This window comes from Neltuma alba, unplaced genomic scaffold (assembly GCF_004799145.2).
Source record: "Neltuma alba isolate B1F8T4 unplaced genomic scaffold, ASM479914v2 tig00000275_pilon, whole genome shotgun sequence".
Taxonomy (NCBI): Eukaryota; Viridiplantae; Streptophyta; class Magnoliopsida; order Fabales; family Fabaceae; genus Neltuma; species Neltuma alba.
The window spans coordinates 44809-58559 of record NW_021631986.1 but is presented as its reverse complement, the minus strand read 5'-3'; the positions used below and the strand labels follow the sequence as shown (position 1 = coordinate 58559).

The 13751-nt window shown below is 38.1% G+C and overlaps 2 protein-coding genes and 1 pseudogene across 3 annotated transcripts; 1 reads left to right on the top strand and 2 right to left on the bottom strand.

Moving 5' to 3' along the window:
* Positions 1-41: 41 nt before the first annotated feature.
* On the top strand, positions 42-4258 carry LOC114713262 (U-box domain-containing protein 35-like; annotated as a pseudogene).
* Positions 4259-5083: 825 nt separating this feature from the next.
* On the bottom strand, positions 5084-8286 carry LOC114713493 (probable cyclic nucleotide-gated ion channel 14). The gene is made up of 7 exons (XM_028898193.1): positions 8104-8286; positions 7493-8027; positions 7097-7313; positions 6720-7011; positions 6511-6622; positions 6161-6397; positions 5084-6009 (listed from the first exon to the last, which is right to left on the bottom strand). The coding sequence occupies exons 1-7, from the start codon at positions 8130-8132 to the stop codon at positions 5299-5301; spliced, it is 2133 nt and encodes a 710-aa protein (XP_028754026.1). The 5' UTR covers positions 8133-8286; the 3' UTR covers positions 5084-5298.
* A 1630-nt stretch (positions 8287-9916) lies between these two features.
* Positions 9917-13228, bottom strand: LOC114713350 (probable cyclic nucleotide-gated ion channel 14). Of its 2 annotated transcripts, XM_028898015.1 has the most exons (7): positions 13100-13228; positions 12465-13011; positions 12053-12265; positions 11646-11947; positions 11348-11459; positions 10995-11231; positions 9917-10820 (listed from the first exon to the last, which is right to left on the bottom strand). In XM_028898015.1, exons 1-7 carry the CDS (start codon positions 13126-13128, stop codon positions 10098-10100), a joined length of 2163 nt encoding a protein of 720 aa, XP_028753848.1. In that variant the 5' UTR covers positions 13129-13228; the 3' UTR covers positions 9917-10097. The 2 variants fall into 2 exon arrangements, with proteins under 2 accessions (XP_028753848.1, XP_028753916.1); XM_028898083.1 differs by lacking the exon at positions 13100-13228 and having other exon boundaries at positions 12557-12676.
* Between the last annotated feature and the right edge of the window lie 523 nt (positions 13229-13751).

Genomic DNA, 13751 nt, shown 5'->3' with positions numbered 1-13751 from the left:
CAAGTCCGATTGCTCAAATAGTCAAATGCAAAAACGCAAACATGGCTACTAATTTCAGAGACAAGATGATTAATCGGTTGCCATTATCTTCTTGTTCTGACACCAAAAGAAACAAGAGGAGTAAATCAAACTCGTTCCTCAAAGCCCTCTTGTCTTTCTTTGCCGTCGAGGGACGGGGGACGGAGGAGCTTCCTGAAGAGAAAACTTGGGTCTTTATCTCCGGAGGAAACAAAAATACAAATTCAGTGCTTAGGGTACTTGGATTTATTTTGTTTTTGTTTCCTCCCATTGATAGAGCCCAAGGAAAAGAGGTTGAGGAATGAGAATCTGAAGGATCATTCAGAGAAGCATGAGAAAAAGAGTGCGAATGGAATAGTGGCAGTGGGAATAGACAAAGACAAGGGGAGTCAATATGCACTCAAATGGGCAACTGAACATCTCCTCGCGAGAGGCTCAACCCTAGTTCTCATCCATGTCAATGTTAGGTTAAATCAAGCTTCATGTCAGTACACCTTGTTCTCTGCATACAATGCTTAAAAGTACCCCCAAGAAACTTTATATTATAGCATAGTAATAGAAGAAGCGCCTCCTGACTTGGCACCCAGTGGCCACGAGATTAATTGACCTCTCACTTTTGTTGAGTGCAGGGTCATGGAATAGTAACGTGGACAAGGGATCATTGCCAACAAAAACTCTGATAGTCACACTGAGGAAATTTTTCATCCATGCCATGTCTTTTGTGCACGGAAAGGCGTAGGTTTTACCTTCCCCCCCCCCCCCCCCCCGCTTCCCTTGGAAAATAATCTGAAAATTTTTCTCTAGCAAAATGACCCAAGTTTAAATAATTCACAATGACTTCCATCGACAGCTGTTAGTTGTAACTTCTAATCATTTTAATATAACTTTTTATCTTTTCACCCCACACCCCTTTCTATGGCGGGGGATTGGATGATGGACTACAGATACATTGCAAGGATGTCATACTAGAAGATACAGATGTAGCGAGAGCTTTGATTGAATATGCTTTTCGCACAGCTACTGAGCATTTAGTTATTGGCTCTTCAAGTAGAACTGGCTTATTCAGGTATCTATCTCTCTTGCTGAGTCACATGGTCGTACCTTAACATCTTTGCAAATCATCAACGAACTAAATACTGAATAGCCTTAGATGAACTCAACCAAACTTGATCAACAATGAAGCTTCAAATGAGAAAAGGAAAGAAAACTTGCCATATATTTATGTCATATTCTATATAATTCCATATTATCATTTCGACTTGATATGGTTTATAACATTAAGAAATGTTAACATTAATTTGACCCCACCTGCTTCCATTTTAAGTTGAAAATGTGGTTTAGGATTCAATAGTGTAAATGGCTTTTTACTTTTCTGGCTTGCCTATACGAATGGATGCATATTAATTCCCAACGATTTTTTTTTTTTTTAATTGTCATCAGAAGATTCAAGTTAGTTGATATTCCAGGAACGGTGACAAAAGGAGCACCGGATTTCTGTTCTGTCTATGTTGTTGCGAAAGAAAAGATTCAAACAATGCGATCAGCTTCTCGTCCTGCTCCAGCCACTTACCTTCCCAGCAAGCATATTCAAGGAAGCATCAAGCCGAAACTAGCAGAGACAAATATGCCATTAAATAATCATGGTATGAGATATTGGATTCATTTCTTCATGAATCACTCGCGCACACATAAGCCCATATTGCATGTATTTCGTTCACTGAGTAATGTGGTTTCTATCAGCACATGAAAAACGATCCACTGGTGGACAAAGTACATTAAAGGATGAAACTGAATCCTTCAGGTCAGTGGCAGCGCATACTCCTCAGCAAATTCCTTCAAGTTTGTTCATTTTGGTCTATGGATTTGTTCTTGGCATGGTCAAATAGCATGAGCTTGTCAGCTGAAAGGTGAAAACTATTTGTTACTGATATCAGGTCACCATTAACCAGGAAAAATTTGGATGGCAAGTCACATGGGGAAAATTCCCTTCCAGGTACTGACATATCCTTTGTAAGCTCTGAAACACCGAGTGCAGACCACATATTCTGTTATTATATGATAGCTCTGATTCAGGAATGTCGAATAGCTCAGAGATAGACGGGAACTATAGCTTTGAGTCATTGCAGCATCAAAAGGGGTCAATGGATATTAGCTCTCATCTGGAATCCTTCTCATCAGATGGTGATGGACTTTTAACGTCACATGGCACGGTATGAAAGATTGGGCAACATACATTCTACTTCCGGTACTGCCCATGCAGTGTGCATTTATCAGTAGTTCTTGCACTTATAAGGGGCCTTAAGGAACTTTGCAATTCACTAATTTTGATACAGTTTTCATTAGAAGGTTGATTTTTAATATGCTATTTTAAGATCAAGGTATGAACGAATGCGGTGGGGCTACTCATCTTGCAATCTTTATGAATATTATATGATAATACCATTAAATTTCCTTTTCACTTCCTTTCCCTGATTGCTGTATGGGTATGTATTGTGATAAAATCATAGGACGATATAGAGGCTGAAATGAGGAGACTAAAATTGGAGCTTAAGAGAACAATGGAAATGTATAGCACCGCCTGTAAAGAAGCACTCGTGGCACAGCAGAAGGTTTTTTTTTTTTTTTTGGGGATTAAAATCAGTTTTTTTTTCTTTTACATGTTGACGTTTTGCATCACAGACAATAGAGCTCCAACGTTGGAAAAGGGAGGAAGAAAGGAGATTGGAAGAGGCAAGGCTTGCTGGGGAAGCTGCATCTGTGGTTGCAGAAAAGGAGATGGCCAGAAGTAAAGCAGCCAAGGAGGCTGCTGAAGCACAAAAGAGGATTGCAGAACTGGAAGCACAAAGGAGGGTTGTTGCAGAAGGGAAAGCAGTGAAAGAATCAGAGGAGAAAACAAAAGCACTTGGTGCTTTAACAAACATAGACATCAGTTATAGAAAGTATTCAATCGAGGAGATTGAAGCTGCAACGGAGCTCTTTGCAGATTCTTTAAAGATTGGAGAAGGGGGTTATGGTCCTGTATATAGGTGCCATTTAGACCATACCCCTGTAGCAGTAAAGGTTCTACGTTCTGATGCAACACAAGGGAGGTCACAGTTTCAACGAGAGGTAATCAGTGAAACAAGTGAAACAAAACTGGGTCTATTGGCAATATAGTTGACTTGCTAATATATCATTACAGGTTGAGGTACTGAGCTGCATAAGGCATCCAAACATGGTTCTCCTCCTGGGAGCATGTCCAGAGTATGGCTGCCTTGTCTATGATTATCATGGCCAACGGAAGCTTAGAAGATCGCCTCTTTCGTCGAGGAAACACTCCCTCTCTTCCTTGGCAGCTTAGGTTCAAAATTGCAGCCGAAATATGCACTGGCTTGTTGTTTCTGCACCAGAGAAAACCAGAGCCTCTGGTGCATAGGGACTTGAAACCAGCTAACATCCTGCTTGACAGCAACTATGTGGCCAAGATCAGTGATGTAGGCTTAGCCAAACTAATTCCACCATCTTTGGCTGACAGTGTGACACAATATCAAATGACGTCTGCTGCTGGAACTTTCTGCTATATAGATCCAGAGTACCAACAGACAGGAATGCTTGGGGTGAAATCTGATATATACTCCCTTGGGATCATTTTCCTGCAGATTTTAACAGCTAGGCCACCCATGGGTTTGACTCATCAGGTTGAGAGAGCTATTGAGAAAGGGGCATTTGCTCAGATACTGGATCCAACAGTGCCTGACTGGCCTGTAGAAGAGGCCTTGAGCCTAGCAAGTATGGCACTTAAGTGTTCCCAATTAAGGCGAAAAGATAGACCTGATCTCGCCAAGGTTGTCTTACCTGAACTGGGCAGATTGAAAAATCTTGCTTAAAATATTAATTACCTTGCACCCTCAAGTGGTTGTGCATCTACATTCAGCCATAGCCATGTCTCTGTACAGCATCTTGTAAGCTTCATATCTTCTCAATTCCCTTTTCCTCATAATTTTCCCAAATCATTATTATCTTCAACATTTATATGTTTGTGTGCGCGTGTATACCCACTCCTCTGTTTAGATGAAAGGGGATTTCACACCACCAATAACAGGCATTTCCTCATTAGTCCTGAACTATAACTTTCAACCAGCCATAATTGCTTAACATAAAGATTGTTTTGACTGTTGCAGGATGGGGCTGGTCTTCCACTTCCCTGTTCTGGGATGAGCACGAGAAAAAATCCATGACCATTTTGGACAAGAAAAACACATCCCGTGCAGGGAAGAAAAAGCAAAAGAGAAATTTTCTATCAGATTGAGCTCCAGGACAAAGCATAAAATGCATCAGTGTATTGCTGTGGTAGCCATTAGCAGCATTCTTCGAGCAGTACCGCTTCAGGGGTTTTTCAGGGTCTCAAATAAGCCCCCCACCACTGAGATGGTTTTTTCAGCGTCTCAAAAATTTTTCACTAGTTTTTTTGATCCCCAGTAAACAACACAAAAGTCAAATATAATTATATTTTTTATAAAAATTAAGAGCAATGACTACATTTCATTTGGAAACCATGACATTGGTGTCCCATCCTCGTCATTTGTTTCATTTTCTTTTTCCTTTTCCTTCCCACTTATAGCCAAGTTACAATTGAAAGAGAGGAATCTCTTAATGCTCGTTTTGCAGGATGCAATGAAAAATAAAAATGCAAAATTGAAGTTTTAATGACTTAGAAAAGGTTAAAAAAAAACAAATGAAAGAGAATGAAATGCTTAAGCATTGTTTTTAGCAACAGATTATTGCTCCGAGAGAGACAAAAAGAGATCACACCTAAATAGAATAATCCACAAGGCTATTACAAAAGCAAATTTAATTTTTTCGAACATCTTACATTAGTTTCAAATTATGATGTTTTCTTCCTGACTTTTATAAGATACTTTTACAGATTTCAAAATTGCAAAAAAAAAAAAAGGTCATATTGAAAGCTAAGGCATTACATGATTTGATATAGAGGTAGCCAAGCTTTCCTAAATCTAAATCAAACGAAAAATGACGTACTTCACAGAATGAAGTCTGATTTAGTAAAGCGGTGAAGCCTAGCAACTTCTTCCGACAAATTGATTCCTTTCACCATTATGGTTATGTCCCCAGTGTCCTGACATACTCTTCATTGTCAAGAGCTGAGAGACAGACAACCACAACGTGCCAACTAGCTAACTAATAACGTGCTCTCACTTTAGGCATAGACATATCTTATTGCATGAAGCACTAAAACTTTAATCCATTTTGAGGCTTGTAATAGTATATAACAGTTGTAAACTAAATGTCCTCTGCTTCCTTTGAGAAGTCTGGCTCTTTAGGCTTTTGTAACTTAGGCATCTTAATATCCGTTATCCTCAGAGCTTCTCTTCTTGATTTTGTGCCAAATCCTGATATGTCTACAGGGTCGCTCGGTGAAGTATTACTTGAAGTCACAGCAGTGAGCATTTGCTGGCTATGTCCCATTTCATCAAAATCATCAAATGGCTGATCTCCGCTCAAACTCATTGCCAGCATTCTATTCTTGTACCTTCTCCAAGAAGCCTGAATGAAGCAGGCTGCCCAAGTCCTCCAATGGTACGAGTAGAAACGGAAGGTATGTTGCAGTTTCTTGCTGTGAAAACGACGAAACTGATTGGCCACGAACTTGAGATCTTCTGCTCTCAGTGCAAAGGCCTCTACTTCCACAAGGGCTTTCACTGTTCTTGTAGAAGAAGGCAAATTGAGAGTGGATGTTGATGTGGGAAGCAACGCCCATGATAGTAATTCTCCTCCACAGAAATCACCTGGTTTCAATACAATAGAGTTGAAGAAGCCTGTCCTGCCTCCATTTGTGGTTGAGCTTTCAAGTCTTCCTCTTATTATGAAAAGCATCTCTGTCACTGGATCTCCTTCCCGTACAACATAAGTTCCTTGAGGACTCAAGAACAATACCGATCTCTCACATATTGCATCCAGTAGCTGATCATCCATTTGTGAGAAAAAGGGGACCTGCAAATTTCTTCAGCTTCAGTTTCAATTTTTATTCAGACACGTGGGGTTTGAATCCTCTAAAATAAAAACATGTCAATGCCTTGTCGGATATGATTAAAGAAAGATTTGATATCAGAAATAAGATTATTTGTTCGTGGGAGCAACTCACACGTCGAATAAGATCTAAGCAAAGGTAACATTGAATATCTCTACGCAGGTCTTTGGGAAGGCCTCGCAAGATAGATTCCTCATCGGTTCCTTGAGTTGCAAGCCATTTGTATTGAAGAAATCTTCGAACACGTCCTCTCAAATGTTGTGGAAGTTGGCGGTGTTTCATCCACTCTTCAGTATCATGTCGCTTGAGTCTCCATTCCTCCACTCTCACAGTAATAGATTGCAAATATGTCTGCACCAAGTGTTTACCATGCACAGGACACGAGTTATGTAACAAGTTTGTTTGTGGTTTTACTTAGAAGGTGACAAATATTTGATAGGATTCCAGAGTCAAAATTATAGTACCTGCATGTTTCCAATCAAATGGGCAAACAAAACTAAACCTAGGATACATACGAGTATTGAAAATGTAGTTTCCCCAATGAACTTGCTCGTAATCAATTCCTGGCCACAGCAGCTGAAATTAATGCATAATAATATTCAGCTTAGACACATGAAATTAATGCATAATATTCAGCTTAATTTGACATTATAACTTCCACGTTAGATATTACCTCAGATTCTGCAAGCCCCACCACAGACAATAGACGTACTTATGAACAAACTCTATGGAACTGACATTATAGTGAACCGCTGGTTCAAAAATGCCGAACTCGAAACTGTCGCTGTTTGATGGATTGCAGTTAGCAAACACAGAAGTAGAGTTTATCCACTTTAAGCGATCATCATTGTTTGAAGTTCTGCAATCCAAGTACTTAAGGATACATTGAGTTTCATTTTTGCATTCAGATTTCCAGCAAGTAGCATTCCTTTCAAACGAAAACAAATACCATAATGCTCCCAAACCTACGTCCACGTTAGTTTTACTTACGTCAGACTTGTCACTTTCTGAGGGATTATAATTAAAAGCCTGCAAGTGAAGTTAATTGACGTACATGGCTAGCCAACATGTAAAGTAAAAGATTATAAGCTGCTCCGGCCCAAGCTGTCTTTGTAACTACCCCAGCCGCTTTGACGATCTGAGAACTTAATGGGAAAATCAAGTATAATCTGGGGAAATATTGAAGCAGAATGATCAGTACAAGAGAATTGCTGGAGTGGTCTGCGCGGGGGCTTTTAACTGCAGGCATTATAAGCCAAATCAGGATCTGCCATTGAAGAAGAAACGCCAGCATTGTCATTTCACATCTCTTTCTGTTATCTTCCACAAGTTTCCAGAGACAATCAACAAAACCCAACCAAGAGGTAGGTCAAAAGGAATAATAGCAACCAAATCTAATTCAGGAATTCTTAAAAATAAAAAATAAAAAATCAAGTTTTGATATACCTGAGGAAGGGGGAGTGTGGCTAAAAGATCTATGATGAATTCTGATCTCAAATACCGCTTGGCAATCAACCATTGATCCATAACTAACTCACCTCTGCCAAAAATCCTTGAATTTGGGTCTACGTAGGCTGTTCTGAACTTGATGAGCATGTTGAGCAGATAGGAAATATCAGCCAACGTACGGAAACACGTCAGAACAATTGCCAAACTCGAATCAGTAGTCATACATGATGAGTGTCCATCATTTTCCGCTTTGGGCACATAGAAAAACAGAGGATCAATAAAGAGTGCCAGTATGCAAGAACCCAGGAATACTCGGTTCCACTGCAAATATGCGTCACTTCCAGGATCAAAAACCATCATCATCTTCTTCTTCCTCTGATCATGATTTTCTGGGAACACCATATATTTTGCAGGTGAAGGAGCTTTCCGTTTGACTCTGTTGTTATCATCAATCCCGATTTGGCCTTCCGGGTGTATCGTTGCCTTTAACTTGTATCTTGGCAACGGTTTTTCCCTGTTGGAACAGGAAAGCCTGCAAATATTGCACTTATCTTTAGCAAAACGATGCGAGGTAATAGTGGGCATAAGGGAAACAGGAAGAGAATTACCCCAGTGGCTTGTCTTTTTTGAGTTTCATTATGTGTGGACTCAAGGCATATGCTGAGATAGAAACTAGTTTTTAGATAGATGAACAAAACATGCTGTATGATTTCCGGCGGAGGCTACAAAAACATATCAAGGCACAAAGTTGCAGACTTTAGAAAGAAGCGAATCAAAGAGGTGGATTTGACTTCCGATCCTCGGATGAATAAATAAAAGGAATACGAAAAACACGTCTATGTCTTTGGAAATATGAAAGTACGTGAAGATTAGGAAGATAAGAACAATGACGGATTAGAAGTTAGTATAGGGATATATAAACGTGGGGAAAGTAAAAACAGTTGCTTGCAAAATACGGTTTCCCTAGCTATTGGCTAGGCCATATCTCCTCTGGCTAGTGGTAAGTTAGTTAATTATAAAAAATATGACATGTTTTTTTTTAAAATACCATAATCATTTTTCTTAATATCCTCTCTCTCTTTTACTTGATTATACTTGAAGAAATGTCAATAGGAATAATTTAGAAAAAAATGATAAATATGAGAAATAGATCTTATATTTAGGACAACAATCAACTCAATAATTTGGTCCTATATTAAGGACGGGAGGAGTATATATTTCAGGAACATAATTTTCCCACTAACTAACTAGTAAAACTGGAGATGCTGATAAAAATAAACTCATTCTTAAAAAAAAAAAAAAACCAATGCAGTCTTAACATTTAATTTATGCCATCTTCATATTGTTTATCGCATTCCTTAAGGATAATTTGGAAGCAGAAAAATTATAACTTTTGAAATTTATAATAAATAAAAATATGATAGAAATAAAAGATAGATTTAAAAGATAAAAGACAATAATTAATCTCGAATTTTTTTTTTAGGTTCTGATTGAATATGCAGCGATTACGTCAGTTGAATTAGAAACAAAGGGAAGCATAAGTTGACTTTTGAACGGGGACAATGGGAACTTGGAGCCATGAGATCAAGATAATCGATTATTTATTTATTTATTTGATAACAAGAAGATTAATTGAAAATTAAACAAATGACATGCTAATAGTCTAATACGACGATTTGACTTTTTGACCGAGGAGAAAACGACCCTGTCATTTCGTATTCGTGTTCATGGGATGGTTGACGGCATATATGCATATAATCCTGAAGTTTCAGTTATGTGCACATAATCTCCTTTAATTTTATTTACAAAAGAAAATTATAAACTTGTACATATGTATATATGCACACCTAGAGAGGTTATTTACTTATAATTCAAAAATTGATAAGGATTTTTTCATATAAAGTTTAAGTTCTCTGTTGATAAAATGATGGAATAATTGATAGCATAGAAATTATCTGTATAAATTTAAAAGTTTGAGGTTTTTGTGGTCAAAGTAAGATCAATGGAATTATTAAACATGGATCACGATAAGAAAGTTCCATATTTTAATTTATAATAAAATGCTGTATAATTGCGAAGTCGAGCAGGCAACAGCAATTATGCATCATTTAATACAGTATTCACATTGATTTCTCCGAGTACAAGGAATCAGTCTCATATGGTTAAGGAATCTTATCTTTTTATTTATTTAATTTAAAGAGATGCATGTGTTTGAATTCTTAAACTTTTTTTTATGAGCAAACTGTAAATAAAAAATAAAAAAAAGGTGCAGATAAGCCTATTTTCTTCTTGTTCTGATGTTTTTTATTTGATCAGTGATTTGTGATGATATAAGTCCAAGAATCAAATATTTGCACACCAAACTAAATATATGATGATATGCAATCATTACCGGTCTGCGAAGTTCAAGTTGAATGTAAAGTGATTCTTATCTACAAGAAGAAGCCGGATTTTGTAAAAAGGGTCGAGCATGTACTTGCCAGAAGTTGAAGTACAAGCTTAGAGGCAAATTCAACACATATATTTTAGGTACAGACCTCTCTTATTGCGAAAGACACTTTATCTTTGATCCTTTTTTAAAGCTTGTATTAGCCATTGTGAACTAATCATCCTCTGCTTCCACTGAGAAGTCTGGATCTTGAGGCTTTTGAAACTTAGGCATCTCAAGATCCTTAATCCTCTGAGCTCCTCTTCTTGCGTTTGCAGCAAATCTTGAGGCAAGTATAGTGACACCTAATGAATTTGCACTCGAATTCATAGCACTAAGTTTCTCCTCTTCATGTCTCATTACATTATTAATCTGTTCATCATAAGTAAATGACTGATATTCCTTTAAACTAAGGCTTGCCGCTAGTTTCTTCTTCTTGTACCTTCTCCAAGCAGCTTGAATGAAGCAGGCTGCCCAAGTCCTCCAATGGTGAGAGTAGAAACGAAAGGTGTGTTGCAACTTTTTGCTGTGAAGACGTCGAAACTGATTGGCAACAAACTTAAGATCCTCAGCTCTTAGTGCAAAGGCTTCCACTTCAACGAGGGCTTTCACTGTTCTAGTTGAAGAGGGCAAATTGGAAGTAGATTTTGGAAGCAAAGCCCATGCTAGAAGCTCTTCTCCACAGAAATCACTTGGTCTTAATGTAATTGAGTTAAAGAAACCTGTTCTGCCTCCATTTGTAGTTGAGCTTTCAAGTCTTCCTCTTATGATGAAAAGCATCTCTGTGACAGGATCTCCTTCTCGGACAATGTAAGTGCCTTGAATATTCAAACATGAAACCAATCTCTCACATATTGCATCAAGCAATTGATCATCCATTTGTGAGAAAAAAGGGACCTGCAAATTTTGGGCAAAGACATTGCCTCAGCTATAGTTGAAGCAATAGTTTCTATGCCAATAGCTAACAGCAGGATTTGTATTCTTGAAATAGAAACATGAAAACAACAGCATGCGAGTTAATTAAAGAGAAACTTAATGCAAAGAACAAGATTGTTCTTAGGAGGAACTCACACGTCGAACAAGATCCAAGCAAAGGTGGCGTTGGATATCTCTACGCAAGTCTAAGGGAAGGCCCCGCAAGATAGCTTCTTCATCAACTCCTCGAGTTGCAAGCCACTTGTATTGAACAAATCTTCGAACACGTTCTCTTAGATTTTGTGGCAGTTGACGGTGTCTCATCCATTCTTCAGTATCACGTCGCTTCAGCCTCCACTCTTCAAGCCTTACAGTGATAGATTGCAGATATGTCTGCATTAATTCAATTGAATGACATGTCATGTAGCGATTTCTTGTTTGGTTCTTCTAAAATGTGACAATCTAATAGATTGATTCAGGTTTGTATAATATTGGGAAGTCCTATATACCTGCATGTTTCCAATTAAGTGGGCAAACAAAACTAGACCCAGGATAGCTATAAGTATGGCAAATGTAGTTTCCCAAATGAAGGTGCTTGTACTCAAATTCTGGCCATAGGAACTGCAAAATTCAAATCAAATTTTAGCAATAATTCTTCGAAGGATATGTATGAAATTAACTTATGATATTCAAATTAATCTTATATAAAAAAATTTCATCTTTTTTGCTGATCTCAAATAAATCTCCATCAATAAAGAAAGACACATTAGTATTCAAAGCAGAGAAATATGACAACGAGAACCAGACCTCAAGTTTTGCAAGCCCCACCATAGACAATAGAGATACTTCTCTACAAACTGTGAGGAAACGACATTGTTTTCAACTGCAGGTCCAAAAATGCCATACTTGAAACTGATGTCATTATTCGGATTGCAGTTATCAAACACGGAAGTATTGTTTACCCACTTCATGCGATCATCATCGTTTAAAGTGCTGCAATCCAAGTATTGAAGAACACATTTCATGGGGAAAGTTTCATTCTTGCATTGTGATTTCCAACACGTGGCATTCCTTTCAATTGACAACAAGTACCATGATGCCCCCAACACCTACAACAACAACATTAGTTGTAAATCTGTAAAATTTCTGAAACTCTGAGAGAGAATAATCAGATGGGAATCATAAAAATCACTGGGTGAAGTTAGCTAATTTACATGGCTAGCCAACATGTAAAGTAAAAGATTATAAGCAGCTCCAGCCCAAGCTGTCTTTGTGACTACACCAGTGGCTTTGATAATCTGAGAACTTAAGGGGAAAATCAGATATAATCTGGGAACGTATTGAAGAAGAACAATCAGTACAAGAGCATTGTTGGTGTGATCAGCATGAGAGCTTCTAATTGCAGGCATAATAAACCAGATCATGATCTGCCATTGAACAAGCACGAACAATATTATTTAACAGCAGTTTCTGTCATTCCCCCAAGTTTCTCAGAGACAAAATACAAATATACACAACAGGACCCAGCAAAGAGGTTAGAGTGTCAATAAGCAAACAAATCAAATCCAGCGATTCTAATAAACCACCAAACGATCTATATATACAGTATATTTTAAGTTCTGATACCTGAGGAAGAGGCAGTGTAGCTACAAGATCTATGAAGAATTTTGACCTTAAATACCGTGTTGTAATTAACCTTGGATCCATGACTAACTCACCCCTTCCAAAAATCCTTGAACTCGGTGATACATAAGCTGTTCTGAACTTTATGAACATGTTCAGCAGATAGAAAATATCAGCCAATGTTCGGAAACATGTCACTACAATTCCAATATTCAAATCAGTAGCCATACACGCTGACTTTTCATCATTTGCCACCGAGGGCAAGTAGAAAAACAATGGGTCAACAAATAGAGCCAGAATGCAAGAACAAAGGAAAAGCCGGTTCCACTGCAAATATATGTCACTTCCAGGATCAAGGATTCTCTTCTTCCATGGTTCGTGGTTTTCTGGGAATACCCTAAACTTTCCGAGAGAAGGAATTTTCAGGTTGATTTTGTTCTTATCACCACTCACAATTTTGCCTTCAGAGTTTATGACTGCATGCACCCTGTATACTGGCAGTGGCTTTTCCGAAGAAGGCTCTGGTTTCTGTTTACCATCATCGTAAAACCTGCAGATTTTGCAGCCCAATAAGCAAAACAATGCAATCTTATAATGGGAATCGGGAAAGAAAACAGAGAATACGATAGAGAATTTACCTAACTAGCTTCTCATTTCTTAGCTCCATTGTGGACGGACTCAAGTCTTATGCTGACGAGAAATCAGTACTCAAAGGAGACCATTTTCAAATGCTCCTATTTCTTCTGAACTAACTCAGCTAAACAAAAGTTCCAGACTTTAGAAAGGAGCGAATCGAAGAGATTTTTTCCGATTATCGAGGATTGATATTGCGCTCAGAAATTAACTTTCAGATCATATGGGCTTGACTTTCATGTAAAAGCAAAAGGAAAAGAAACCGACAAAACGGCCTCCCACTAACACAGCTCAGATAGAGTAAGCCATGTTCATATTATAATGCGTATTGGACATACAACAGTTAGTGAGGAACGTGGGAACCACGACATGCCCATATATTTGGATTGAAAACAAAAATAGCAGCGGCTAGTCATGGATTTTTCTTCCTTATTTTTGGCCAGAAAGAAGATGCATCTTCAGAATCTGTATTATAATATGTTTGGCCTGGCTAGTTTTGTTAATCATTTTTAGGACTAGGATACCCTCCTCCGCACGCACGCACACGCCAAGTCAAAGTATCATCCACAAAGAGACAAATGGAGAGAGTATCCGGCGTATTAGAAGCATCTTGCCCTTAAAAAATATTAAGATGCAAATATGGCTGTCATTTAGATT

Bases quoted from the DNA above. Each gene is read 5' to 3' on its own strand.
- LOC114713493 (XM_028898193.1), bottom strand. From the start codon at position 8,132: ATGAAACTCAAAAAAGACAAGCCACTGGG. The intron at 7,012-7,096 runs GTCAATTAACTT...ACGTGGACGTAG, and splicing joins CATGTTGGCTAGCCATGTAC to GTTTGGGAGCATTATGGTAT. The intron at 6,623-6,719 runs GTAATATCTAAC...CATTAATTTCAG, and splicing joins TGGGGCTTGCAGAATCTGAG to CTGCTGTGGCCAGGAATTGA.
- LOC114713350 (XM_028898015.1), bottom strand. From the start codon at position 13,128: ATGGAGCTAAGAAATGAGAAGCTAGTTAG. The intron at 11,948-12,052 runs GTAAATTAGCTA...TTGTTGTTGTAG, and splicing joins TTTACATGTTGGCTAGCCAT to GTGTTGGGGGCATCATGGTA. The intron at 11,232-11,347 runs GTATATAGGACT...GAATTAATGCAG, and splicing joins ACTTAATTGGAAACATGCAG to ACATATCTGCAATCTATCAC.